Genomic DNA, 26,858 nt, shown 5'->3' with positions numbered 1-26,858 from the left:
GGGGCGCCTGGGTGGCTCGGTCGTTGGGCGTCTGCCTTCGGCTCGGGTCATGGTCCCAGGGTCCTGGGATCGGGCCCCGCATCGGGCTCCCCGCTCGGCGGGAAGCCTGCCTCTCCCTCTCCCACTCCCCCTGCTTGTGTTTCCTCTCTCGCTGTCTCTCTCTGTCAAATAAATGAAATCTTTACAAACAAAATAAAACACCTGATTTCTTTAAAAAAAAAAAAAACACACACACAAAACCAGGACGAGAGCACACAAGTTTTTATGACTTTTATTAAATCCTTACAAAACAATACAAAATTCCGGCATTGACAGTTGGTGTAAGGAAAATGAGCTGTATCGATTCACCTGGTGCGGTGGAGTTAAAGTGCTTGGGTGTTTTCCCCCCACTTTTAAAAAACTTGAGTTTTTTTTTTTTTGTCTTTTTTTACACATCTTAACATTGAGACGTGGCCGTTCCCCTCCCGCAGGGCCAGGTGGCCTGGGAGCCAGGCGCTCATTCACAGTAACGGTTCCGACAGTCTCTCCAGCTCCCACGGCCCACGTGACATGTGGCGGGTGGAGGAAGTGGCTGTCCCACCTTTGGGAAAAAAAAAAAGCTCCTCACAGCTCTGCGTTCCAGAGTAAAACGGCCAAGGCGCCTGTGGCGGGCGGGGGGTCCGTTTGTTTCTTTTTTACAAAAAGGCGGAATCCCCAGTTGCAACGCGTAGGATCACCGGTGGGCACGAAGTGGGGGTGGGGGCGGCCTCCCCACCCCCCCCCGGGGTCTTTGGAAAGGCCAGTCCACAGATCCAGGCGGGCAGGGGGACCGGAGGGGGTGTCAGTCCCCACCAGCCACCAGAGACTGCCACAGAAACAGCATCTGGGCCCCCCCACCCACGAGGCCCCCCAACATTCAAGTATTCAAGAACAGGGAAGGGAAGTCAACTGATGTCTTTAAAAAATTAACAAAACAGGACGAACAACTAGAAGCCAGAGGGCTTTCCAGGCCCTGGCCTGCCATGGAGACCTGGCCAGACCCCAGGCCACGCTGCCTCGGCGGGGGTCGCAGGGACCCTCTCCGGGCGGCAGGAGCGCGTGTGCGTGGAGAAGGGGGGCCTGTATTGCATAGTGTTTCCCACCCGAGGACGAGGAGGGGCATTGGTCTCCCCAAGCCTAGCAGGCCCCTCGACGTGTGACCCCAGCGCTGAGGTGGGCAGAGGCGGGCATGGCGAGTCCTGGGTGCCCGGAAGGAGGCCGTGGCAGCGGCGGCCATTTTCCTGAAGGTGGGCAGAGTCGAGACGCTGCCCTTGGGGGGTGGGGGGCTTCAGCAGGACCCCTGGGTGGGCCCTGGCTCTGAGGAGGAAGGGGGCTGACAGAGCTTCCACATCAGACCCCAAGGGTGACAAGGGGCGGGACGTGGCCGTGGTCAGACTGAGCCCTGAGAAGGGGCACTCGGGTGCCCGGGGTGGGGGTCTCTGGGACCCCCACGTTGGCTGACGGGCGCCTGTCCAGCCCCTCCCACTTCCTCTGGCACCGCCCTCCTGGGTGGGCAGGGTAGGGGGCAGTGGGTGCAGCCCCCCACCCCGGGTCAGCTGCAGCTTAAGGTCAAGGTTTGAGAGAGCCCCGATTGTCAGTCAGAGGGGGGAGTCCAGCTGCCTGCACCCAGGACCCCTCCTGCCACGAGGGAGACCTGAGAAGCCCCCACCCCACCCGGCCACCAGGGTGTCTCCCGGGTGAGGGATGCAGGAGCTGCTGTGTCACTGAGGGGAGGTGTGGGGTTGGCCCGTCCCTGAAATACTGTGAGGCTGGGGAGGGGGCGCGTCCCTGTGCCCCCAGCTCTGGAAGACGACAAACGCCTCCTCTCCTGAGTCACATCGGGGCGGGGCGGGCGGGCGGGGGACCTTCACAGTACAGGTGAGCATCTGGGACTGGGGAGGCAGGGACCGGGCCAGCCCAGCGACACGCATCCTCCACTCTCCTCCCCAGGCGTCTGCTTTGCTTTTAACACCTTTAAAGGGGAACAAAAATGGGGGTAGGGCAGAAAAAAGGAGGAAAAACCCAACAGCAAAAACCTCATATAAAAAGAGCCCCCCCCAACTGAGCTTAGGGCCTCGGAGTCCAGCCAGGGGAGGGCAGCCTGCCGGTCACCGGCTGGCAACAGCTTAAGAAAACCTTTAGATGTGACCGGGGGGCGGGGGGAGGGGAAGGAGTGACCTATGTACAGAGGGAGCGAGGGGTCACGCGTGGTCCCCCACCAGGACCACGGGGGCCGCAGGCAGGCTGGCTCGCTGCCGCCTCTGGGCCAGCTGGCTCTGAGAGGGAGGGGACAGCTGCAGGCAGCGTGAGGTAGCTCGGATGACCACGGGCGGGCCCTGCTCCGCCTCCTCGGCTGCGTTCTCCTCTCGCTGAGCCAGCTGCCGGTTCATGGCGATGGCCTCAGCCGCAAACGACGTGAGCTCTTTGGCACAGCTGCTCCTGGGGAGGGGGCAGTCATGGAGAAGGTGGAGGAGGGCCGGCACGCAGGCCCCGATCCCCTCGGGACCCCCCCGAGGCGTGCAGTACCCTGGGGGAGGGGCTGCATGCCCCGATCCCCTCGGGGCCCCCCCCCCCCGAGGCGTGCAGTACCCTGGGGGAGGGGCTGCAGGCCCCAGGACCCCCCCCCAACTGGGGGCCCAATCTATCACCATCACTGGTCCAAGAAAACCCAAGCACTTAGGTGGCTCCCCAACCCAATGATTTAAGTAAGGTTTCTTGTCTTTTTTAAACACCTAAGGTTAACCACCCCCCCACCTCAGGGTCTCTGTTCTGGGCCCCATGCCCCCGCGCGGGCCTCACCTCTGCAGGACCATGGGTGTGGGTAGAGTGTTCTCTGGAGCACACTGTAAAGCGACAGGAGGGGCGGGGCTGAAGCACAGAGCCCCGTCGCCCTCCCAGTGCCCAGCTGGCTGTGACCAGGGGTCAAGGGGCATACCTGCTAGAACGGAGCCAGGCCAGGGGGAGCAGGATGTGGCAGAAGCCTGGCAGTGGTCCATTACACCTGCTCCCTGCCCCCTCCCTTGTCTACTCATGGATCTCCTGACGTTCCAGAAGGACACAGGTGCCCCTCCACCAGCTTGCCCTGAGATCAGGGCCTGCCTTCGCTCCCTGGGGAGGCCCAGTGCCAACTTCTATTTTTCGTTAAGACCCTTGGCCTTGTGGCCTCCCGGCCCTGGGCTGGCAGCCTGGCTCGGGTGACCGCTGGCCAGAGAAATGCCAGGCTCTTCCCAGATGGGTGGGGACAGAGAGCTGGGCTGGGGTTGGCAGGCTCTGCCGGGGGTCTGTGACCTGCCCAACACCTGGACGACCTCGGCCTGCTGCTCTGTGCAGGTGTGCCAGACAGGAAGAGGCCCCTGTGCCTCTGGGGCACAAAACCAAGCAATTCACTGAGCGGCAGTGCCTGCAGTCCCAACCCCTAGCTGGTAGCAGCGGGTGGACTTTCCCGCCACGCCCGTGCCCCCACCCCAGATGGCCTGAGCCCCAGACCCATGCGGCAGGTGGGGAGCTGCTGCTGGCCTTCCCAAGGACTCTCGTACGGCCGCTCCAAGTCACCCCCAGCCCCTTGGAGGCTGTGTGGAGGCAGGAGGCCCTAGCGGAGCTCACACTCACCCCCTGCACCCAAGGGTGCTGCAGAACTTGGGCGGCGCTCAGCCTCTGCTTGGCGTCGCGGACAAGGAGCTTTGAGATGAGGTCTTTGGCAGCAAAGGAGATGTGGGCCCAATCCTTCTCAGGAAACTCGTACTTGCCCTCCTGGATGCTCTCGAACAGCATGTTCTGCGGGGCAGACAAGTAAAGGGGTGAAAGGTCCGCTGCAGGCGACCGAGCCCCACACAGACACGTGCCAGCTGGGACTAGAATCGGGCAACGCCAGCTTAGTAACGAGCCCTGCCAGGGGCCCAGGACCCAACCATGCGGCCTAACCCATGACCTGGACACACTGCCACCCCCCTCACCCCCCCACTGACAACAGGCTGGACTGGGGGCTGCAGAGGCCCCTGAGATCTAGCTGGCAGGATGGCGGGGGTCGGGGGCGCTCTGGAGGGCTAAATGCCTGGGTATGATGCAGGCTGCAGTGGAGAGCTGGCCTCAGCCAAGTGGGCTCAGTGAACTCTGCCTGGGACAGTCTGACGGGCAGCCAGGCTCCCGTGAGGCAGAGGCCACGAGGCTGGAACCCCTGTCTCTCCTCATGGCAGCTCCCTGCCTCCCAACTGCCTTCTCTCAGGCTGCAGAACCAAGAAGCCTGTGTAACCCCAAGAGGGCAGGCCAGCACTATCCTGTGGACGTGTGGGGTGCTGGAGACCGTGACCAAGGCAGGGGTGGGATGCAGGGGTGGAGGGCCCCATGGGGTGCAGGGGGTATGGCGGGCTGCAGGGGATGGGGGAAACCATGGCGTGCGGGGGGTGGGTGGGGGTCCCCACGGGGTGCACGGGGCACAGGGCGGCACACGGCAGCGGGTGGGGGTCCCGCGGGGTGCAGGGGGCACACGGGGCGCGTGGGGGTCCCGCGGGGTGCAGGGGGCGCGCACCTGGCAGGCCGGGCAGGCCTCGCCGCGGTCCCAGCCGCAGTCGCTGCCGCAGTGGCCCACGAAGGGCGGGTAGCCACTGAGCAGGATGTAGAGAATGACGCCCAGGCTCCAGAGGTCGCAGCGCTTGTCGTAGATGCTGGCTTCCTCGCTGAAGGCCTCCACCACCTCGGGGGCCATGTACTCGGCCGAGCCGCACTGCGGGCGGGGACCGGGCGTCAGGAACCCGCCGAGGGGGAAGGGCAGCGCGGCCAGGCCGGGACTTCCCGGCGTCACGTGAGGGCCCGAAGGCAGGGTCACCCGGGCCTCTGCGCCCAGCGCCCCGCCAGGCCAATCAGAGGCGGGCCAGGGGCCCAGCCCCGCCCCTCCACCCAATCAACAGGTGGCAGGTGCCCACCCCGCCTAGCCACCCAATCAGCGGCCAGGAGCCGGCCCCGCCCCCCTCCGCGGGGCCAATCAGCGGCTGTTGCTAAGCGAAAAGCCCCAGCTCGGCGGCGCTCGGCCGGCGGCACCTCGAGGTTACGCAACCGCAGCCCGGGAGCGGGTCGGGGCGTGCCCGCTGCCTGCGCGCCTCACCGGGGTGAGCAGCTCCGGAGTGGAGATGGGGGAGCAGTCCCCGTTGAGTTTGATGCCGCTGCCCAGGTCAAAGTCGCATATCTTGACGGGGGAGACCTGGGAGGGGTGCGAAGAGGCGGTGAGGCGGGGGTCCAGGCCAACCCCGCCCCGGCCGCTGGGAAGGCCGCTCCCGGGCGCCCTCACCTGGTTGGGGTGCTCGCAGAGGATGTTTTCTGGCTTTAGGTCCCTGTGGGCGATGCCTGTGGTGAGAACCAGGGGGGAGAGGAGTCACTGGGGGGAGTGGGGGCATTGTCTGGGAGTCTGGGGCAGGTGGAGCGGGCGCAAGGCTGCACACCGCTGGGGGCCACGTGGGCCCCACCACCCACCTTTGTTGTGCAGGAAGTCCAGGGCACTGGCCACGTCCTGCACGACCACGCTGGCCTCCAGCTCGTTAAAGTGCCGCCGCTTGTGGATGTGGCTCAGGATGGAGCCTGGGGCCAGGCCGTGGGGGATGGAGAACGTGTACAGGTCACCCGTGTGTCTCCAGGCCACCGCCCAGTAGTACCCACTTCCACCCCGCAGGCACACGCCCACTCTGGCCTCCTTGGGCTCAAAGCCTGGACAGGAAGTTCAGACCCCACAATCCACCCCCCAACCCCCCACCCCCCGATGCACAGGAGGGGCAGCTCTGAAAAGTCCCTCCTGGTGGCCGGGCCCACAGCCCATTAACCATTAAGATGCAGCTGGAGGTGGCTCCCAGGCCCCACGTACCGCCCCGCATCTTCTCAAACACCAGGTAGAAGCGATCCTCCTCCTCAAAGAACTCTATCAGCTCTAGAACATTCCTGGGCCATGGGGGGTTGGAGAGGCAGGAGAGGAGGGAAGCTTCTGAGGACCCTGTGCACCCACCGCCCAGCCCAGCTGGGGCCCACCCTTTCCACTCCCACCTGCCCACAGGAAGGCTAGCTCCGGGGCCCTGGGCCTGCCTCCACCCTGCCTGCTGGGGACTGCGTGCGTGACACTGGGTGTACCGCAGAAGACCCTGCACAGAGATACGCACTGGGTGCTCCCGGAACGCTTGCTGGGGATGATGAGCTGTTCAGGCCCATTCATCCACAGAGAGGTGGCTCAGGGCCCAGTTCTGTGGCGAGGTGGGTCACATTACCTGTGTCCCTGGCACTGATACAGCATCTCCACCTCCCGGAAAACCCGACTCCGAATGTGGCCCGGCTGCTTCTCGATGATCTAGACGGGGGTGGGGCAGGAGACAGAGCAGCTGGGTCGGCCAGACCCTCCAAAGCCCAAGGGGCCCCTACCAGAAATTTGCCCTGTGCCATGCCTAAAACCCCATTAGAGCTTAGATCTGAAGTTCTAAGAAGCTGAGCTCTCCTCCTGGGGCCCAGAATTCGCCAGAAGTCAAGAACTATGGCATCAGCACAAGCCTGGGGGGGGGAGGTGCAACATGTTTCCAGAGTGGCACCAGGGGAGAGACAGGCTGGACCAGAAAGCCAGAAAGAGAGCTGGGCCTTCTCCATTCCCGACCCCACAGTCCTCAGGGGCATGTCTGTGGGCTGGGACTCCTACAAAATGCCCCTTCAGGGGTGTCAGAGGCCCTGGGACTGGGCAGCCTCTCCTCCCTGACCAGGAGACTGGTGGCCACTGCACGGGTTCCCACACCACCCAGGGGACTGGAGGGGCCTTGGGGTGCCTGGCTGCCAGACACACCGCCCCCGGCCTACCTCAGTGCCAAGTGCTACCTCTCCAGTTTCATGACCGTCCGGGCAGCTGCCTGGGCTCACGCAGCCCATCCAGATGGGCCTCCTGCCAACCAGCAGGCACAGTCTCCTGGGACTCAGCCCCAGAAAGCCAGCTTCTGCCTTCAATCCCCTTGGGCACCCAGGAGCTCTGAGGACCGGAGGGTCCCCCAGCCACCTTTGCTCCCAGAAGTGGGGGCAAGAGGTACGTGCTGGCTCTCTCTGGACAGGTTGGATCTTCGGCCCCCTCTCACTGGGCCGGTGAGGGAGGCTAGTCACCCCCTGGCTCGGGGTTCCGTGTCCAGTGCACTGGCCTGGAGGGGGATGCAGTGTGTTCCCCCAGCTAGTTCCTGCAGCAGGCAGGCATGACGTCCACTTGCTGCCGGGGCCCAGCCTATGCACTGTGCCACCTGTCTGGTGACAAACACCAGTGCCACAGAGAGACAGGACAACCAGATTTCAGGGCCTCCTGACACAATGCCAGCAGCCACACTCTGCTGGAGTAGCTCTTGGCAACCTGGCTAGGACCCCTACTTCATGGAGAAAAATGTGGTCCCTCGGGAGAGGGATGGCTTTACGGGCAGTCACACAACAGTGTGAGGAAGCCAGCTGCCCAGGAGGGTCCTGAGGAGGAAAGCACCCAGTGCAGAAAGTGCTGGGGCTAAGCATCCAATTCTCTCGCACCATTGCCCCGCTCCGCTCACCAGGGGGCACCTGGTCCTCGCTCCTGGGCCGCCAGCCTCCTGGGACCCCATCCCACCCAGATGTAGCATCGCCAGGGAGGACTGGAAGATTTCCCAGAACACAGGGTCACACTGCCTGGCCAAGAAACAGGTTTTCCAGACCACTTGGCCATACTGTGGGTCAGGGGCTACACGGGAACACTCAAGAGGTTCTTCCGAGGCTGCCCTAGTCGCCCCAAATGCCAAGCCTCCTCAGGCCCCAAGTAAAGTGTGGCCTTTCCATCCTTGTGACCAACATGGAGAACCACTTGCCACCCCTGAGGAATGGCACGAGGTGAACCAGCAGACAAGAGCCAACTCTGACCGAAGCCCCCAGCCGCACTGGTTCTCAGCCACCTGCGTAGGGAGCTGCCCCTTGTGGTCACTTCCTGCCCAGCCTCGGGGGCTCAGACCAGTCTGACCTAGATTCCCAAGGGTGGCCTGAGTCACTGGCCCTGGGGCCATTTTTAGACACTAGTTTTCCCCAGCTGCTGGTCCAGAGCCTCAGATGCCAGCTCCCCTCCTCCCGCCACCCTCAGCTGGTGCCGGATCCCAGGCGCTGCGGGGAGGTGAGGAGGGCCGTCTGGGCGCTGGCGCTCACCTTGACAGCGTACTCCTGGTTAGTGATGAGGTTGACACAGGTCTGCACGCGGGCATGGGCACCCTCCCCGAGCACATCCTCCTGGAGCTGGTAGACGTCTATGGAGCCGGGGGGGGTGGTGGTTGAGAGCTGCCCCAGGCCAGCCCCCCTCTCCCTCCCTCCCCCGCCCCTGCTGGTGCCCACTCACCCTCAAACCTGCCCGAGAAGCTATCGGTGGCCCGGCACCGCTTCTTCTTCTTGCCTCTCTTCTTGGCGTCCGGGATGTCGATGGGCTGGCTCGTGGGCATATCTGTACTGGGAGACCCGGAGGTGAGGCCGACCCTGCCCAGCAGGCAGCCGGCCCCTGCGGCTCCCCGGCCACGGCCCTCACCCACAGCCAGGGAAGTACCCCTCCCGCTCAGGCCCTCACCAGGGCGGGCAGGGCACTCCAGGCTGAAGTCAGTCTCCCCGTGATGGGTCTGATCTAAGGAGAAGGCCAGCTCGAAAGGATTCTGCCCCTGTAGGGAAAGGAAAGGAGAGCGCTCTCAGGCCCCGCCCAGAGAGTGACCCAGCCCCCCCTGTGTCCACAAGTCAAGGGGAACAAAGCCTGGCTTTGCCTGACTGTGAGGAAATGGACCTTCCCCCCTCCCCCCACCAGCCCAGGGCCCTTGGGGCGTCCAGGAAGGGGATGCGGTGCGGGGAGGGGCCATGAGCAGAGGCAGAGGGCCCTGCGTGAGTCACCCGGGTGCCAGGCCATGCCTCACACCTTGGTTGCTCACCCTGCAGAATGGGTTCAACCTCCATAGCCCACCTGGCCCTCTGGGCTGCCTGGGATCAAAGGCAGCAGGGCGGTCAGTGGTCAGTGCGAGGGGATGAGTCACCGGCCTCCAGGCGGGATTCCCAGCAGGGGCGGCCCTGCCTGCTTTCCCACGGCCTGCTGCGCAAAGGCCCTTGCCATTCTGGCCTCAGTTTCCCCTCTGTCAAATGGGGAGCCACCGCCCTCCTGCCCATAGACTGCTCCCTGTGTGGCCGCGCTGTTACCAGACTGTGTCACTCCCCCAGACTCTGGAGGCTCATGAGATGGGCCTGCAAGGCCTCCGGCGGGAGAGCGTAAACACCGGGCTGCCCTCTGCCTGGCCCTACCCAGTCCCGTTTCACCCGCAGGACACAGCCCCTTCCAGGCCCCCGTGCCCAGCTAAAAAAGCAGCCCTGGGAGAGAGGGGCCCGCTGGAGGCAACCCGCCAGCCCCTACGACTGGGGGAAGGGCGCCAGACCCTGACTAGGGAAGGAAGGCGGCTGGGGGTTGGAGAAACTGTTTCGTATGCCCCACAGGATTGCTGGAAGAACTTTCTGCAGAGCAGATGGTCCAGGGTGAGGCCTGATGGCCCCCAGCAGGAGGTGTGAGGCCTTTGAGGCTGGGGCCCAGCCAGGTTCCCTCAGGAGTTAGCTCTAATTTCGCTCCCCGAACCCTAGTAGACTAGGTGGCCAGGGCCTCGGGTGGGTGTGGGCCGGCCTGTGTGCGCAGTGGTGCTGTTGGTGCTGGATGACCCGGGCCCAGTCACTGCCCCTCTCTGGGCCTCAAGACAACCGGGGCCAGGCTCTGGCTGGAGGGTCATCCAGAGAAGGAAGTCCAGGAAAGCCCTAGAGAGACCCTGAGGGGCCCGCTGCCGAAGGAGCTGGGCCAGATTCCTACAGACGGGGCCTGGAAGCCAGGCCGGCAGCACAGGGGGGGGGCAGGCAGAGGTCAGAGGGAGCGGCTGAAAACACGCACAGGCCCTCCCTGCCTCCTTACCCACCCTGCAGATAGTTGCTAGGAGGCCCAGGCCGGGCAGGGCAGCGGGGAGAAGGGAGTACTCCAGCCAGCCTACTCAGGGCTCACCCACCAGCCCCTCGCCCTGCCTGCTGAGGGGTCCGGCCCCTGGGGGAGTCAGGCACACAGCCGTCTGATAAGACTCCTCCAGAGGCGCCAGGTCACTGCTTCCACCTGGGAGGAGGGGCTCCAGGGTAACCACATAAAGGGGTGATGACAAGGGAGGGTAGACAAGAGGCTCCCAGTCAGCAGCCAGCGATGTCACGTTCCAGCTACCTCACCTTGGTCTGGTGACCTCAGCCCCAGGCCTGACCGACATCTGTGGGTGACATGGGAGGAAGCTGCCCACGGCTCGTCGGCCGGAGGAAGGGCGCGAGGACCCCAGGGAGCCTGCTGGGTTCCCTCACCACCCCCACACGCCTGTCCCGGCCTCCAACTCGGAGGCAGAAAGGGTGGCCAAGCCACCCCCAGGGGAGAGCCAGCTCCCGTGCCCTCGCACCACGTGCAGGGGAGAATAGGGCAAACCCCGGTGCTGGCTGTGCCTCCAATTTCCTCACTTACAAAGGGGAAAGTGTGTTGGGAGATGCCTGGCAGGAGCCTGTCCCCGCTGTGCGGCTGCTGGACGGTGGGGGGAGGCAGCTGGCCCCAGCCCAAGGGAACAACCTCAGTGTGGTGCGAGGAGAGTCCTAGAGAGGCCCGAAGGGCCATCTCAGAGGCGAGGCTCCCTGTCCAGTGTTCTTCCCACCCGCTCAGCACTCCCGGAGTCCCACCTGGGCGCAGCCTCTGGTCCCAAGCAATGTGGGCAGGCTGGGCCTGGGGCTGGCCTCAGGCCTCCAGTCAGCAGGCCTTGGCAGGCGGCAGCTGGAACCATCCAGAAAGTGCGAGTTTGCTTTGGCCGCCGTGCTGGCCCCTCACATTGACCCTGTCTCAGCTCCTGCCCAGCCCCAGGAGGGGACAGACCACTGCCAGTGACGTCTCAGGTTCACCCCCCCTTCAGCCCAGCCCTGGACACATGGATGAGCCAAGGGTGTCGCTGCCCTGGGAGGGGGGGGAAGCACGGATGACAGGCATGTGGGCAGGGGTGGGGCACGCTGGCCCGAGATGCTGGCTGGACAGGCCTGGGAATTCTAACCCAAACAGTCTCCACTTGCTCCTCCCACCTCGGTGCGCAGCGCGCCTGTGTACACACACACACACACACACACACACACACACGCACGCACACACGCAAACGCGCGCGCGCCCATGCACGCGCCTGCACACACACACACACACACACACGCGCGCGCGCAGGTCCTGCCTTCTTTACAGGGCAACAGGTCCCTGCCCAAGGAGGCCCAGGGAAGCCATTACATAACGCGGCTGGCAGGGTGGGGCGGCCGTTGACATCACTGCGTCCCCTGAGCCAGCCCTGTGGGGCCCCAGCCCAGCACCTGCCTGCCGCCCCCCCCCCCCAGACGCGCTCATCTGAGACCCGGACTCGGCTGCAGCCGTGGGGCCACCGCAGAAACTTCCCGCTCCCACAGGAAGTAGCACTTGGGCCTGGAGTGTCTGGGAGGTGCAGGGCTGGGGGGCATCCAATCCACTCCCCCGTTCCTTAGACCACGTAGGAGAGCTTTGGGGTCCTGCAGCCCTACTTTGGATCCCTGGAGGAAAGACCCCACAGACCCACAGGCCCAGGGCGCTGAGGACTGGACTGTGGCCTGCTGAGCTCCCTGGCAGTGCACATCCAGCTGGGGTTTGCAGGGGACTCACTGCTAGTTGCCCCCACAGGCTGCCCCCGGCCCCACTTGGGCTTCTTGGAGAAAAGACCCCAACAGTCCCCAAGGCGCTGGGGCCTGGACTGTGGCCCACTGACCCCCCCCACCCCCCCCGCCAGCGCACACCCGGTTGGGGCAGCCCCAGACCCTGGGTGGGGGGGCAGGCACGAGCCCCGGGGGGGGGGGGATCCTGGGGGTGGGCTACGCGCCCCCCACCGGCCACTCGAGTGGTCCAGCCCCAGGCGACCCCAAACCCACCCGGCCCTCACCTTAAACGAACGGTGGAAGCCCTGAAGTTCGGCTGTTTTCTTCTGCACCATCTTCTGTCCGGGCCCCGCCAGCGGGGGAGGGGACGGCGGGCCCGGGAGGACGGCCCGTGGGCGGGGGGCGGCCGGGGAAGGGACCCTGCAGGCGGGAGCAGACAAAGGAGAGCGTGAGTGGCTGCGGCCAGCGCGCCGGGAGCCCGGGCCGGCGAGGCTCCGCGGGGCCTGATTCCCGAGACCGGGTCGGGGCCGGGCCAGGGTCGCCGGGCCGCACTTACCGGGGTCGGGCTCAGGCCGGGGCCGCAGTGCTGCCGCCGCCGCCACCGCCCGAGACACGCAGCCCGGACCCCGCTGCGCGGACCGCGCGGGGAACAGCGCCGCCGCCGCCGCCGCCGCCGCCGCCGCCGCCGCCGCCGCCACCACCGCGGACTCCTCCGCCTGGGCCGCCGCCACCGCCGCCGAGAGGAGCCGGGCGCGCCGCCCCGCCGCCGCCTTTATAGGCCAGGCTTCGCCCCGCCCCGTACGCATGCCCCGCCCCCGCCAGCCCCGCCCACACGCGCACAGCGGGAGCTGGGCTGGAGGGCCCTCCGGGCCAAGTGCGGCTGCGCACTCGGGCCGTGAGGGGTGTCCACGCGCCTGCGCGGTGAGGTGCGCGGGGCTTCGGGAGAAAGACCCGGGAGGGCTGCTGACGGTTGCGGGGGGGGGGTTGCCTGAGGCCCTGGGAGACCCGCGGGTCCCTGGCACCGAGCTGGAGCCGGGCCCTGCGCTCTGGCAGTTCCCCCAGGATGCCCGGCCAGGGCCTCGAATACACTGACTCCTTTGGGCGACTTCCCTTCCCTAGAACATACATGGCTCCCTCTTGGCAGCTCCCCAATCCCAGAACTTGCTGTGGCTCTGTCTTGATTGATCCTACAACCTGCCAAGGCTTCCTGGTGCACCTCCCTGATCCTGGCTCCGGCTGTCCTGCTGATGCACCCCAACAGGCTTTGAGACCCAGCTGCCTCCTCCAGGGAGCTCCCCAAGAGTTTGCCCTGTAGTTGGCCGAGAAAGGGGACCACTGTATGGGATGGGGACTGAAATCTATGAAGGACCTTCCCTCAGTTCTGCAAAGGAATGTTGCAGGGAGAGCAGGGACCCGGGACCAAGAAAGAGTCCAAAGGGTGGGAGCAGCCAGGACAGGGGGTAAAATACCATTCTGTTTTTGTTGCCCAACCCCCCCCCGCCCTGACCCAGGTTTGGGTAGAATCGGCCCTTCCTGAGCTGGGCCAGTTCCCTGTCCCCAAAGCACTGTGGTGCAGAGTCCTGACTTCGTACCCTGGGCACATGGAAGTACAAGTCTGTGGGGTGGACCGACCTCCCTCTCCTCCAGGCCTCAGCTTGTCCTGCTAGAGACTTCCTGCCACCCAAATCTAGTTGTCCCCCAACCAGGCCCCGCTGACCTGAAGCTGAATTGTCCCCTTCTAGTGGGGCAGCCTCTCTGTGCTGCCTGCCAAGGCCACACCTGACTTCCTTCAGGAAGCACTTCCCCCATCCTCTGCCATCCCCTGCGTGTGTGTGTGTGTGTGTGTGTGTGTGTGTGTACGTACACGTTGGCTCCAGGTGCCTGGGGTGGGGCTGTTAGACCTGCCTGCCCAGGAGAAGTCTCTTCGCCCTCCCTCCGTCCTTTCCTGGCTGCCCCTCCCACCTCAGCCTCCAGGCCAGGGCCCTCCCTGTCACCTGGCGGGCTCAGGTGAGTACAGATGGGTCACTGCCCCTCCTCGGAAGCTCAGCTTCATGACAGCACAGATCTGTCCGCTGCCCGCCCAGAGCCCACCCAGCACAGGGCCTGGCACGCAGGACGTGCCCCCTGAATGCTGCTGAGAAGAATAGATGTGTTTGAGCGTGCGTGCACGCGTGTGTGCAAGGGTGTGTGTGTGCGTACAGGGGTTGTGTAAGTGTGTTAGCTTCTCGCATACTGGGAGGCTTCAAACAACAAAAATTTATGCTCTCAGGTTCTGGAGACCTGGAGCCTGAAATCAAGGTCTAGGCAGGGCCACACCCTCTCTGAAGGCTCCCGCGGAGGATCCTTCCTGCTTCTCCCAGCTTCCGGAGCTGGCTGGCAGTCCTGGAGTCCCTAGGCCCGCAGCCGCCTCACCCCGGCCCCTGCCCCCGCCTTCAGGTGGCTGTCTGCTCTGCATCTCTGGCATCACCCGTCCCGTACAACCTCATCTTAACGAATTCCACCTAACGAGGCCCTATTTCCAGATGCCACATTCATGGGTTCCAAGGGAACGCAATTCAACCCACAGCAGCAAAGCAGGTCTACACCCCAGGGTGGGTGTTTAGCCGTGTTCACTCTCGTGTGTGGACCTGTGGGGGCTGACATTCACACTGACCTCAGGGAACAGAATGAAGGCCACCCCCGGGGCCATCTCCCCAAGTGCAGCCAAGCTCAGGTCCGGGGGGCTGATCCTGGAGCCCGGCCGGTGGGGGGTGGGGGGCAGGGGAACAGATTTGTTCCCAGGTCTGGTGACAGGTCAGACAGCCGCCTCACCCTCATACAGCCGGAACAGCTGTTCCTCTTTGGCACCGTGTCATAGGTGGGAAAACAGGGAGGCGGCCCCCCATCTGGGGTCTTTCCAGCAGCCCCCCCCTCAGCACTAGTGACACACGGGCAGGTCACTCTCTGTGGGGACCGCCCTGGGCAACGCGGGGCACTGAGCAGCATCCAGGGCCCCCACCTACTCGATGCAGTAGCACCCCCAGTCATAACAACCACAAATGTCTCCACACCTCACCCAGTGTTCCCTGGGTGGAGGGCAGGCTCCCGCCTGGATGATACCCACTGCTTCTGCCCAACCAGGGAGCAAAGTCCTGTAATCCCCTGCCCTGTGTGTGAGAAGGTGGGGACCACGGGGGAGCACACCCTTCTGTGAGAGCTGGGGGGGCATGGCGCGCACAGGGTCCTTCCCCACAGGTGGGGGCCGTGTGTGAGTGCACACAGGGACGGGCTTCTGTGCACAGCCCGAGGGACTTGCACGTGTGTGTGTCCGTGGCTACGTAGAGGGGTGCTCACTTCGTCCACACACATCCCCTGAGCACGTCAGGTCAGAGATGCCCCCAGAGGTGCCTGAGCCCCCAGGTCTGAGCCCTGGGGATGACCCCAGGACAGGTGCCTGTGGGTGCCTGAGTTATGATGGCCAGGGAGAGGCAACCAGGCCCACCCCAGTGTCGCCTGCACTGGGGGCGATGGGGGCTGCCAATGGGAATGGGCGAGTGGAGGGACTTCTGTGCCCAGCCTGCAAGGCTCGCAGGCCTGAGCCCCAGCCGCAGACCCAGACAGCCAGGCTTCTTCCTCCAGGAAGGCCCTGTTTATAGGCCAAGCTCCCAGAGGTGCTGGGTGCCCTCCCCAGGGAGGGAGAGGGGGCTGAGAGGTATCTGCCAGCCACCCTGCCCACCTCTCCATGGACCCCCAGGGGTCTCACCTGCCTCTCACCTGCCCTGGGGGTTGGAAGGTAGTCTGCCAGGCAAGTGAGGCAGGAAGACTAGGTCCTAGCCCCTGCTCCTCACGCCTGCCCAGCTCTTGGTGACCGTCACTGGGGGGCTCGGGGGGGGGGGCGCGGAATGTGCAGTTCCAGCCAAGGCTAAGGACAGAGAGAGCTGGTGGGCAGGACAGGTAGGGCTCAGGACTCCCCAAAACCCCAGAGGACAAACGAGGCAGGTCCTGACTTCCCCCTTAGGGCCCCTGCTTCCCCCTGCCTCCTTTGAGCCAGGAGGCAAGCTGGCTGTCATGGGTGGTGCCCCCTCTGACCACCCCCTCCTTGGCCTGGCTAAGTGGCCAGAGCCCTGGGATCTGGGGGGCTTGGGTGTGCAGCGTTCACCTCCTGGGCAGTGTTTGGGGGAACCCAGGAAGCTCAGGGTTTGCCTCCACAACCCAGCAGATACGATACTCCCAGATTTAGCCAGTAAAATACAGAACACGAAATTACAGGTAAACAAGGAATACTTTTCAGTGAGTGCATAAGTATATCCCAAACAGTTATTCATTGTTTATCTGAAATTCAAATGTAACTGGGTGTCCTATATTTTACCCGACAACCTTAGCAGGGGGTGATGGTAAAGACCTTTCTCCTCCAACATTTAAAACAAGGCACCGAGGGGCGCCTGGGTGGCTCAATCGTTGAGCATCTGCGTTCGGCTCAGCTCATGATCCTGAGGTCCTGGGATCGAGCCCCGCATCGGGCTCCCTGCTCGGCGGGAGGCCTGCTTCTCCCTCTCCCACTCCCCCTGCTTGTGTTCCCTCTCTCGCTGTGTCTGTCTGTCAGATAAATAAATAAAAAATCTTAACAAAACACAAGGCACCTGTTTGGCGTGTGTGCGAGTACGAGCAGATTTGGGTGTGCACGTGTGTCTGTGAACGTGTGGGAGCAGAGTGGAGGTGTGTGCACACATAAGAGAGAGCAGTGGGGGCCCGTGCGTGGTGCTGGGATGGCTGCAGTATCCTCACAAGCCAGTGCCTTTGGGGAAAGGGCTGGGCCTCCCCCTCTTTTGCTCAGAGCCAGGCCCCTGACTCAGAGTGGGGCACAGGGCTGCCTTAAAGCCCTGAGCTGGTGTGGGAGGACCTGGGTCCCAGTGCAGCTTCTAAGCAGGATCAGGCTGTTGGGATCAGGATTGGCATTTGGAGCAAGGGTGGCTGTGGGTATAGAGCACAAGTGGGGTTGGGAGTCCCGGGCTGGCGCCCCACCAGGCCTGTACTCTCCCCGCGTGTTCCCACACATCTGGCCCTCCATGGACAGGAACCTCAAGCCCCAGGAGCTCCCCAGAGAAGTGAGGGTCACGAGCTGGGGCTTCTGGCTGTGGGGCCACATGGCAGGAACATCTGATGCAAGTGGCTGTAAGTGTCCCTTCCTGCTGACTGACTCACAGCCCGCTCCATTCCGGTGGCTCAGCAGTCCTGGGGTTGGAGCCAGGGCCGCTGTCCTCCGTGGGGGTGGGGGGAGGGCAGGGAGAAGAGAAAGCAGGGGTGGGTGTGGCCAGGAGCTCTGGGCTGCCCCGCCTGCTTGGCTGTGGGTGCCTCAGCAGCCATGGGGCCCGCCGCGCATGTCCTATCTCCCAGGGATCGGTCACTGGAAGTCCCAAAGGTGGGGGCGGGGCGGGGCTGGGGGCTGGCAGGGTGGGCCCAGCAGAGGGCCAAGGGCCACCACTCTGCCCCAGTGACTGAGGATGGGGCCCTTGGCCTGTCATCTTGTCTCCTCTCTGCCCAGTCGTGCAGGGCGGTGGACATGTAGGTGGCTCTTGGGAAAGCCAGATCTCCCACTCCTGGCTGACCTGTCCAACAATAATAACCTGGGGCATCACGTACACAAGCCCCCAGTCTTGGGGAGGGGTGGCGGCTTTCAGGCATGTGTGCAGAGGGGCACAAAGAGGGGCCCAAAGAGGACAGGTGATGGGGTAGGGAGGGAAAAGGAGGCAGATGTGGGGGGAAACCCCATGCCCCACCAGGTCACACCACGTAGGTCACCTGCCCCAAACCCTCTTGCGGCCCAGGGCCTCGCCCAGAGGGGGCTGCTGCAGAAAGCTCAGTCAGGCTCTGGGGTAGGCAGACATCCTGTCCTCATGCTGGGAACCTGTGGTTATGAAATCTAGTGGCAGAAGGGACTTTGCAAATGAGATTGAGGACCCTGAGGTGGGGATTCCTCGGCCGGACGTCCTCACGGGGGGGCGGGGGGAGGCAGAGGGTGGGAGTCCCAGAGATGGGCAGACCCGGAGCCGGGTCTCCCTGGGGGCTCCGGGGGGGACCAGCCCTGCCCACGCCGGAGTTTAGCCCGCGAGTCTGGTGTGGGACTCCCGACCTCCATAAGTGTCATAGAATATATTTCTGTCATTTTAAGGCCCTAAATCGGGTAATTCTTACAGCGGCCTTGGAGGCTCACACAGGCATTGACGCCTCGAGTTGCCATTTTGCAGATGAGCAAAGTGAGGCAGGTCCAGCCAGGCCCGGAGGAGGCAAACCTGGCTGCTGGGACGGAGGCCGGGAGCGGCGGCTGTAGGGACCCGGCTCCAGCCTCCAGGAATACCCTCCCCCCGGGCTGGATTTGCTAATGCTGCTAAAAGCTCCAGCGGATCTGCTGCGGGGCCTGGGACCCCGCGCCTCCGAACCCTCCCCGCCCTCGGCAGCCGGACGCCCGCGGCGCCCAGCCCGTTCCCACGCCGAGGCCCCCGCCGGGCAGGCCGTCCCCGGGGCTCCTCCTCCTCGTCCGCACGGCGGGGGACAGGGCGGACTGCGGGGTCGGGGTCGCGCGCCCTGGGGACCCGCGGCCGCCGCGCCTGCGCCCTGGCTACTCTGCTGGGCCCCTCTGCCCCGAGGCGGGAGCGGTTGCCGGGCAACGCGTTTGCGTCACCGAACCTGGCCGACACCCAGGCTCCCAGGTTGTGGAAGATGAGGCCCTGGAGCTGGGCCAATAGGATTCCAGGGACTGAGCGCGAGGGGCGTGGCCGAGGTCCACATTCCAGCCAATGGGGTTGTTGTCCTCAGGGCCACGCCAGGAGGGCCGCGCCCCTTTTAAACGGACCGCGCACATCTCCCCGCGCCCGAGTCAGGACCCCAGGCGCGGCCCGGAAGTCGGGGGTGCGCGGGCCGGGACCCCGGGTCTTTCCTGAGCCTGCTACCTCAGGTGCGCATATCAGGGGCACGGGAGTGGCGCAGCCACAGCCTGCTGCTTCCCGGAAGGGGACCCCTGCATTTATGCGGCGCCACGGTGTGCACCTAGACGTCAGGCCGCGCCCGCAGAAGGCCACACCGCAGGTGGCGGCAGAGCGTGGCCCCGGGCTTGGGCCCCTGCGCCGCGCCCTCTAACCCCGGCGTCAGGAGGCAGCCTTCCCCAGGACCCCTTCCCTTCCCCACCTGCAGGGTCAGGGAGGTCGGTCCCCCGGGCCGCAGGTCTCAATGCTCAGGCGGTCTCCCCACCGGCTCTCGCTCTGACAGCCGAAAGCAGAGGGCTGGTGGTGAAGATCTGGTCCCTGTAGGCTCTGAGGGCCAGTGGCCATGGCCACAGTGTCCCTCCCTGGCCTGGCCCTCCTTTCGACTCTCAACGGGTCCGGAAACACAAATTAGGGGCAAAGAGTGACATTGGCTGACCCCGGGTGCAGACGGCAGCAGACGTGATGCCCCAGACCACTCACTGCCTCCTGTGTTCCGAACCTGGAGTGCCCCTGAGGTGGCCCGCAGGGACTGGAGATATCTGAGGCCAGCACCCCTGCCGAGGCTGCCCCCAAAGAACACAACTGGCATCTGGAAGCGTGGCAGGACCCAGAGATTTGGGGAGGAGGGGGACAATTACCGGGGCAGGGTCCCCGGACCAGGTCAGGCTTTGGGATGTGGACCCAGCTTCCCCCCGTGGCCTGCCTTCCTGTCCCTCCCCAGCCTCCTTGGACACCACTCCCTGGGGTGTCCTGCTGTGATCCTTGTTCCCTGGCTTGTAAGATGCTAGCTTTAGGGGAAACCGGGTGGGGACATCTGGAAACTCTCAGTTCCAGTTCTGCAACTTTTCTCTAGTCCACAACTAGTTCAAAATGAAGTAAAATGAAAAAAAAAAAAAGCACACGAGGGCACCTGGGTGGCTCAGTTGGTTGAGCGTCTGCCTTCGGCTCAGGCTGTGATCCTGGGGTCCTGGGATCGAGGCCCGCATTGGGCTCCCTGCTGATCAGAGTCTGCTTCTCCCTCTCCCTTTGCCGCTCTCCCTGCTTGTGTTCTCTTGCGAGTGTGCTCTCTCTCTCTCTGTGAAATAAATACATAAAATCTTGTAAAGCCCACCACTATTAATTTCTTTTTAAAAATAGATATATACACGTATTTCTTAAAGATCTATTTATCAGAGAGAGAGAGTGCAGGGGGAGGGGCAATGGCAGAGGAAGAGAGAGAATCTCAAGCACACTCCACACTGAGCGGGGAGCCCAATGTGGGGCTTGATTCACGACTCCGAGATCACAACCTGAGCCAAAACCAAGAGTCAGCTGCCCATCCAACTGTGCCACCCAGGCACCCCAATTGTTAAGAATTTCTAAACATTGCTGTCCGCCCCCCTTGCTGACCCACAAAAGATGACCCGCAGGGGCGGCGTGGCCCTCCAAGGCATGCAGCTGGATGCGTACCTGAGGTGCCTCTACCTGTTCGAGAAGCCTTCCCTGCTTCTGGGCTGGCTGTGGCCGGGGAGGGGGGAGTGGGGCACCTGGCCCATCGAGGCCCTCCCCGTCCGCTGTGCATGATCTCCACACTCCCCAAGGGTCCCCAGCCAGCGGGAAGCTCGCCCACGTGCTCCGACTCTCCAGGGTTGGCAGAGGTCCCGCTAGGGTGGGCTCTGCCCCCTGGGGCCAGCCTGCAGTATAATGGTGGTGACAGTGGAGGCAGGGGCCAGGCGCCTCCGGAAGCTGGAAAAGCCCAGAAACGATTCTTCCCTGGAGCGTCTGGAAGGAAGTGGCCCTGCCCACACCTGGAGACCTGAGGGGGACTTCTAAGCCCAGGATGTGTGTGGTTCTCAGCCACGGAATTTGGGTGGTTTATTATAGCAGACCCGGCCAACCACGATGCCCTGAGCCAGGCCGACCCTGAGGGATGAGCTGCCCCGGCCTTCTGCGGCTGCTCAGACACCCCAGCATGACTCCCTGGCGGCCTGTGGGGAGTGGACGGTCAGACAGACAGAGCGTGGGGTGGAGTCTGCCTGCTCTGGGCCTTTCCTCCAGGACTCCCACCCCAATGCCCATTCTTGCCCTGGCCTGGCTGCTGCTGGAACTCGTGGCTGATCCCAGAGCGGAGCCGGAGAACAGGTGGGAAGATCTGATCCCACGAGGTGAGGAAGAGGGGTGGGGTGGTGGGGAAAAGGGCCAACAGATGCGGGGCGGGTACAGGGACCCTGGGCTCGGGGCCGCCTCCTGTGCCACGACACCAGGGACTTGCTGGGGGCCCCCAGCCATCCCTTGTGCCTCCCTCCTGGAGGCCAGGAGTAGGGCCCAGGGCCTGGCGAGAGGGAAAACCAGCACTGGAGTAAGTCAGTGCTGGGGTCCACGTGGGGGGGCGGCAGGGTGACCACCTGACTCCGTCTCCATGTCCCTGCAAAGTGCTGGAACATGCCAAGTGTCACCAGTGTGAGATTCAGGTCAACCCAGCGTCTCCTGGGAGGTCGGACAGACCTGGGGCTGGACCTCAGAATTGGGGGGGGCCAGCCTCCCCCCGGTCTGCTCAGGACAGACAGAGCTGTTGCCCCCGGGGGGCCTTCCTGGGAGCAGATTTCTCATCCAGGGACGCGAGGCCCACAGCAGGGAGGGCAAAGCGGAGCAGCTGGTTTTGTTTTTCATCCGCTGTCTTTGGTTTGGAAAGAAGGGCAGATGGCTCCAGAAATATCCAGGAACGCACCCCCCTCCCCGGGTGGTGACCAGCAGTGGCACCAGAGGTCAGAAGACTGTAGTGTCAACAGTGGCTTCAGAACAGCAGACCTGCACAAAACTCTGCCTGTGGCTCCCGAAACTCTGACAATTGCACACAACGCATCCCCCCCCGCCACGGGAGCGTCCCTCGGCCACCAGCGGGAGCGAGGCGCCCACACACACTGCCCCGGGGACGGACCCCGAGCCCACGACGCTCAGGGAGGGAACCAGACACAGAAGGCCACACGGGGTGTGCGTCCACATGGGTGACACGTCCGGAACAGGCTCATCCGTGGACGGGAAGGGGGCTCGCGGGGGCTGGGGGTGGGGGTGACGGCTGATGGGGACGGGGTTGCTTTCTGGGTGGTGAGAATGTTCGGGAACCGTGATGATTGCACAATTTTGCAAACGTGCCAAATGCCACTGTTCACTTCAGATGGGTGACTTGGGTAGCACGCCAACGCTCTTATTAATGATGTTTAACAACAACAGAAGCCAGCACCTTGGTCGTTTGTGACAGAGCGTGGTGACCAGGGACGGGGGGACGACCGTGCTGGGCGGACATGAAGGGCAGCCCGCGGTTCCGTGAGCCTGGACGGGATGCAGACGCCAGCCAGGGCCTGGCACGTTTCCTGGCCACGGTAGGCCAGCGACGGAAAGAATCTCTGCATGAACACAGAGCAGGAAGCCCGCGGGGGCCCGGGGGAGTCGGCTACACTGCACATCGAGAGCTGAGCCCGGAACCGTGCTTTTGAAGAACACTGGCAACAGGAAACAAGGCGTTTGAGAGAACACCTCGCTCACAAGAAATGTTACAAGACATGCTGGGACACCGCGCTGGGCGGGTGTGAAGTCCCCAGGAACTTCCCCTACAGCCTTTGCAGCTGGCCCTGGTTCTGCCCCAGGGGCCACGTCTGGGGACGTCTGTGGTCGTCCGGATGGGGTGCTCCTGGTATCCAGTGGCCGGGGCCAGAGGGGCTGCTCAGCCCCCACAGTGTCTGGGACGCCCTCAAGAGAATGATCCAGCCCTGAATGTTAGCAGTGCTGGGGGGACAGACCCTGGTCTATAGAGACTCTCCCCAGGTGGGTGCAGGCGGAAACATCTGGAATGTTCCAGGAGCAGTACTGTCTCTAGGGACAAACAGCTCCAACCACCTTCATGTCCTCAAAGCCACCTGCTCTGTGTTCCTGTCACGTGATTGGAGTATGACCCAGCAGTCACACCGCGGGATTCAAGGACCATCACTTCCGCTCAGTGAGTGACCACCTCCTGGTGGCCGTGGCCTTGTTCGGTCCCCTTCCCTCAGTGTGGGTGGGACCCAGGTCTTGCTTCTGACCAGTGAGTGGGGGTGACGGTCACATTAGGTGGGAGGGCTCGTCTGGCCCCCTCGGGCTCTGGTGAAGCACGTGGCTACGCTGGGGTGGCCCGTGGGGCAAGGAGCTGAGGGGGCCTCTGCTGGACAGCCAGCAAGACACTGAAGCCCTCAGTCCTGCAACTGCAGGAAGTCGAATTCTGCCACCAACCATGGAAGCTTGGAAGCATATCCATCCCTGGTGGAGCCTCCAGGTGGGACCCCAACCCCTGCAGACACCTTGCCAGCAGTCCGGGGGACTCCGGCCCGTGGAAACCGTGAGAGAGCAACCGCGTGTTGTCTCAAGTGGCTTTGCTTTGGCGATTTGTTACACAGCAGTAGCTGACTGATACAGCTGACTCGTTACAATAAACAGCTAATGTAGCAGCTCTTGAAGACGTGTGTGCAAGCTCCAGCTTACACAGTGCAGCTGATGTTCACAGACTTTGACCCTCCTCTACTTAAGGGCTTGTCCCTTAAGATTGAGGCTGTTCCCCGGCTCCAGAGGCATTCAGGAGAAGGTGCTGTATGTTCCAGTGGCTGAGACTTGTTTAACGCCTGGCTATTAATTTCTGGTTTTACTGCTATAGTGTAGCCCTGACAGGGTTTTTTTGGTTCTTATTTATTTTTTAAAAGATTTTATTTATTTATTTGACAGAGAGAGAGAGGGCACAAGCAGGGGGAGCGGCAGGCAGAGGGAGAGGGAGAAGCAGGCTCCCCGCTGAGCAGGGAGCCCGATGTGAGGCTCGATCCCAGGACCCTGGGACCATGACCTGAGCCGAAGGCAGACGCTTAACCGACTGAGCCACCAGTCATCCCTGCTCTTATGTTTTAAATTCACCAACAAGGAGTGAGCCTGGGAAACCCAAGGCCCCCGCCCTCAACCCCATTAAAAGCAGAACCTCAGGTCCATGCTCCCTCTCTACCCTCCGTGTGTGACATCGGTGTGTGACCTCAGTGTGTGGCCCCAGGTGTGCCGTGAAATTTCCAGGTCGTGCGAGGATTATACTTGTTTTGCAGAGTTTCCTGATGGTTACTGCTGAAGGGTGTCTTGTAATCATTATAAGAACTGTAAGGACCGGACCAGCCACGACGCAGTTATGGATGGGCTGAGACCAGCACGTCACAAAGCATTCTGATTAGAGGCAAGAGCATGTACAATTTTTGGTATTGTCTTATGGCTTTTTTTGGAATTTGTTATTTTTCATATAGTTGAATATATAATCAGTTAAAAAAGGAAATCAATGTTCACAAATGCTTTTATGGTAGTCTGGCAAAAAAAAGGAGGCTCTTCGTTGTCAGGTAAGAAGTTGAAAAACCAGCCAGTATAATAAACTTAAGTAAATTACACCTATGTAAAATATTATTTTAGTTATATTAAATTGGTATGTTGATTTATAAAGGAATTACATGGTATAAGTTAAGAAATTAATTGTGCTTTTATAGTTTATCTTTATATTAATATATCAATATATTAATACTTTTTTTGCCTGCAAGAAAATTAACTTTAAATGCTTTTCAAATCATTTTATCACGTTTTCCTTAACTTTCTATTTTATTTACTGTATTTCACTACATAAAGTTTCCTAATATATTTTCCCTATAGCTATTCTAATCAGAAAACTTCATCAAAAGAAGTATACCGTTGACCTTTGAACGACACACGCACAAATTGCGTGGGTCCATTTATAAGCAGATTTTTTACGATACAGCAATATTAATGTATTTTCTCTTCCTTGTGATTTTCTTTTTTTTTTTTTAAATTTTTTTTTTTTTTTAGAGACACAGCGGCAAAGGGAACACAAGCAGAGGGAGAGGGAGAAGCAGGCTTCCCGCCAAGCAGGGAGCCCAATGTGGGACTCGATCCCAGGACCCTGGGATCATGACCTGAGCCGAAGGCAGACGCTTAACGACTGAGCCACCCAGGCGCCCCACCTTGTGATTTTCTTAATAACGCTTTCTTTCCCCAGCTTGTTGTGAAAACACGGGATAGAAAACCTAGAACACACACAGTATGTGTTAATCCACTGTTAAAGTGATCGCTGAGGCAGCTGGTCAACAGTGGGCTGTCAGTGGCTAGGTCTGGGGGGAAGTCAAAAGTTATATGTGGAATATTCAGCTGTGTGGGGGTTCGCGGCCCCAAATCACCCACTGTTGTTCAAGGGTCAACTGTACTGTGTCTTTTATATATTAATACTGCAATTCCTGCTTTCTCATGGTTTGCTTTGCTTTGACAAAACTTTGCCTGACCTGCTCTGAACTGTTCTGTGTCTTCTTCTTTTTTTTTTTAATCACAACTTTATGTGGATAGAAATCACATACCGTTAAGACTCTCCGATTGAAAGTGCACAGCTCGGACGGGCATTCAGAGTTGTGCAAGCACCGCCACTGTGTTTGTTTGAAAAGAAAGTGTGAAGGTTTCGGGTTGACTCCTCTGTGAGGTTCTTGTATTTTATTTAACAGGAGAATCAGCCTGTGTCTCTACATCAGGCAGCGGCCAACTTTTTCTGCAAAAGCCTGGAGTGGCTATTTTCAGCTCCGTGCGGCTTGGGGTCTCTTTTGTAGCTGCCCATCTCTCATTGCAGTGCAAGAGTGCCCTAGATCGCAGGCAAATGAATGAGCAGAGCTGTGTGCTGATAAAGCTTTATTTGCAAAAACAGGTGGTGGGCTCCATTTAGCCCCTGATCCATGACTGATGTGTGTGTTTTTTTTTAAGATTTTATTTATTTATTTGAGAGAGAATGAGATAGAGAGAGAGGGCATGAGAGGGGGGAGGGTCCGAGGGAGAAGCAGGTTCCCCGCCGAGCAGGGAGCCCGATGTGGGACTCGATCCCGGGACTCCAGGATCATGACCTGAGCCGAAGGCAGCCGCTTAACCAACTGAGCCACCCAGGCGCCCCTATGACTTATGTGTTTTTAATTTCCTAATCTTGTGTTATGCTTTAAAATATTCATTCTTGGGGCACCTGGGTGGCTCAGTCAGTTGAGCATCCGACTCTGGATTTCAGCTCAGGTCGTGATCTCGGGGGTGTGGGATCCGTGTTCAGTGGGGAGTCTGCTTGGGATTCTCCCTCTCCTGCCCCTACCCCTGCTTGCACAAGCCATCTCTCTCTCTCTAAATAAATCCTTTAAAAAATAAAATATTCATCCTTGCTGTTTTCTGAATTTTCGATCTTTTGTAGATGCTGTTTTTCCTGTCTTTGTCTCTCTAGTTAATCTAAAAGGATATATATTGTTTTACATTTTATGAGTGACTGTGTGTGTGTATATATATATATATATATATATATAAACGTATGTGCATATATATAAGCACCTTGAACTTAATTTTGCCAGTATGATCATCTGTGAAATGGTATCTATATATTCTGCCCTTAAAAAATGAATATGGGGGGCTCCTGGGTGGCTCAGTGGGTTGAGTCTGCCTTCGGCTCAGGTCATGATCTCAGGGTCCTGGGATCGAGCCCCGCATCGGGCTCAGTAGGGACTCTGCTTCTCCCTTTCCCTCTGACCCATCCCCCTGCTTGTGAGCTCTCTCAAATAAGTAAATAAAATTTTAAAAAAAGGAAAAATATATTCAGGGGTGCCTGACTGGTTCAGTTGGTGGAGCATGTGACTCTTGATCCTGGGGTTGTAAGTTCAAGTTCCATGCTGAGTATGGAAATTACTTAAAAATAAATCTTAAAAAAAATTTTTTTTAAAGATTTTTTAAATTTATTTGACAGAGACAGCGAGAGAGGGAACACAAGCAGGGGGAGCGGGAGAGGGAGAAGCAGACCTCCCACGGAGCAGGGAGCCCGATGCGGGGCTCAATCCCAGGACCCTGGGACCATGACCCAAGCCGAAGGCAGACGCCCAACGAATGAGCCACCCAGGCACCCCTAAAATGGCGGTTTTTACAGCATGTCACATATACCATTTAAAAAATCATATGAAGGAAAAAGAAAGGGAAATGAAGCACAGAGCTGCCACGTGCTGGAAATGACAGAGGGACGTGTGTGGCTGGGGTAAATGGAAAGCTGTGCGAGGCCACAGGGACCAAACTACCTTCCAGAATGAACCCGGGCCCACACACACTGTTTTGGAAATGGACGATTTTCACCAAAGTCACAGAAGCAATGTT

General features: G+C 61.1%; 1 protein-coding gene across 4 annotated transcripts; it reads right to left on the bottom strand.

Moving 5' to 3' along the window:
• Positions 1-255: 255 nt before the first annotated feature.
• Positions 256-12,414, bottom strand: MKNK2 (MAPK interacting serine/threonine kinase 2). Of its 4 annotated transcripts, none has more exons than XM_025861207.2 (14): positions 12,263-12,413; positions 11,991-12,126; positions 8,582-8,669; positions 8,360-8,461; positions 8,173-8,270; positions 6,261-6,340; positions 5,867-5,940; positions 5,482-5,586; positions 5,300-5,355; positions 5,117-5,212; positions 4,544-4,738; positions 3,628-3,792; positions 2,818-2,861; positions 256-580 (listed from the first exon to the last, which is right to left on the bottom strand). In XM_025861207.2, exons 2-14 carry the CDS (start codon positions 12,039-12,041, stop codon positions 283-285), a joined length of 1,452 nt encoding a protein of 483 aa, XP_025716992.1. In that variant the 5' UTR covers positions 12,042-12,126; positions 12,263-12,413; the 3' UTR covers positions 256-282. The 4 variants fall into 4 exon arrangements, with proteins under 4 accessions (XP_025716992.1, XP_025716994.1, XP_025716993.1 ...); XM_025861208.2 differs by lacking the exon at positions 256-580 and adding an exon at positions 588-2,457; XM_025861209.2 differs by lacking the exon at positions 2,818-2,861.
• Between the last annotated feature and the right edge of the window lie 14,444 nt (positions 12,415-26,858).

This window comes from Callorhinus ursinus, unplaced genomic scaffold (assembly GCF_003265705.2).
Source record: "Callorhinus ursinus isolate GAN/ISIS: 27379988/994484 unplaced genomic scaffold, GSC_fseal_2.0 scaffold77, whole genome shotgun sequence".
Taxonomy (NCBI): Eukaryota; Metazoa; Chordata; class Mammalia; order Carnivora; family Otariidae; genus Callorhinus; species Callorhinus ursinus.
The sequence above is the reverse complement of the archived record's forward strand: the minus strand, read 5'-3'. Positions and strand labels throughout refer to the sequence as shown.

Excerpts from the sequence above, each read along its gene's own strand:
- MKNK2 (XM_025861207.2), bottom strand. The coding sequence starts at position 12,041 with ATGGTGCAGAAGAAAACAGCCGAACTTCAGGGCTTCCACCGTTCGTTT. Across the intron at positions 2,862-3,627 it reads AGCACCCTTGGGTGCAGGGG|TGTGCTCCAGAGAACACTCT; the intron begins GTGAGTGTGAGC and ends GTCGCTTTACAG. Across the intron at positions 581-2,817 it reads ACACCCATGGTCCTGCAGAG|GTGGGACAGCCACTTCCTCC; the intron begins GTGAGGCCCGCG and ends TTTTTCCCAAAG.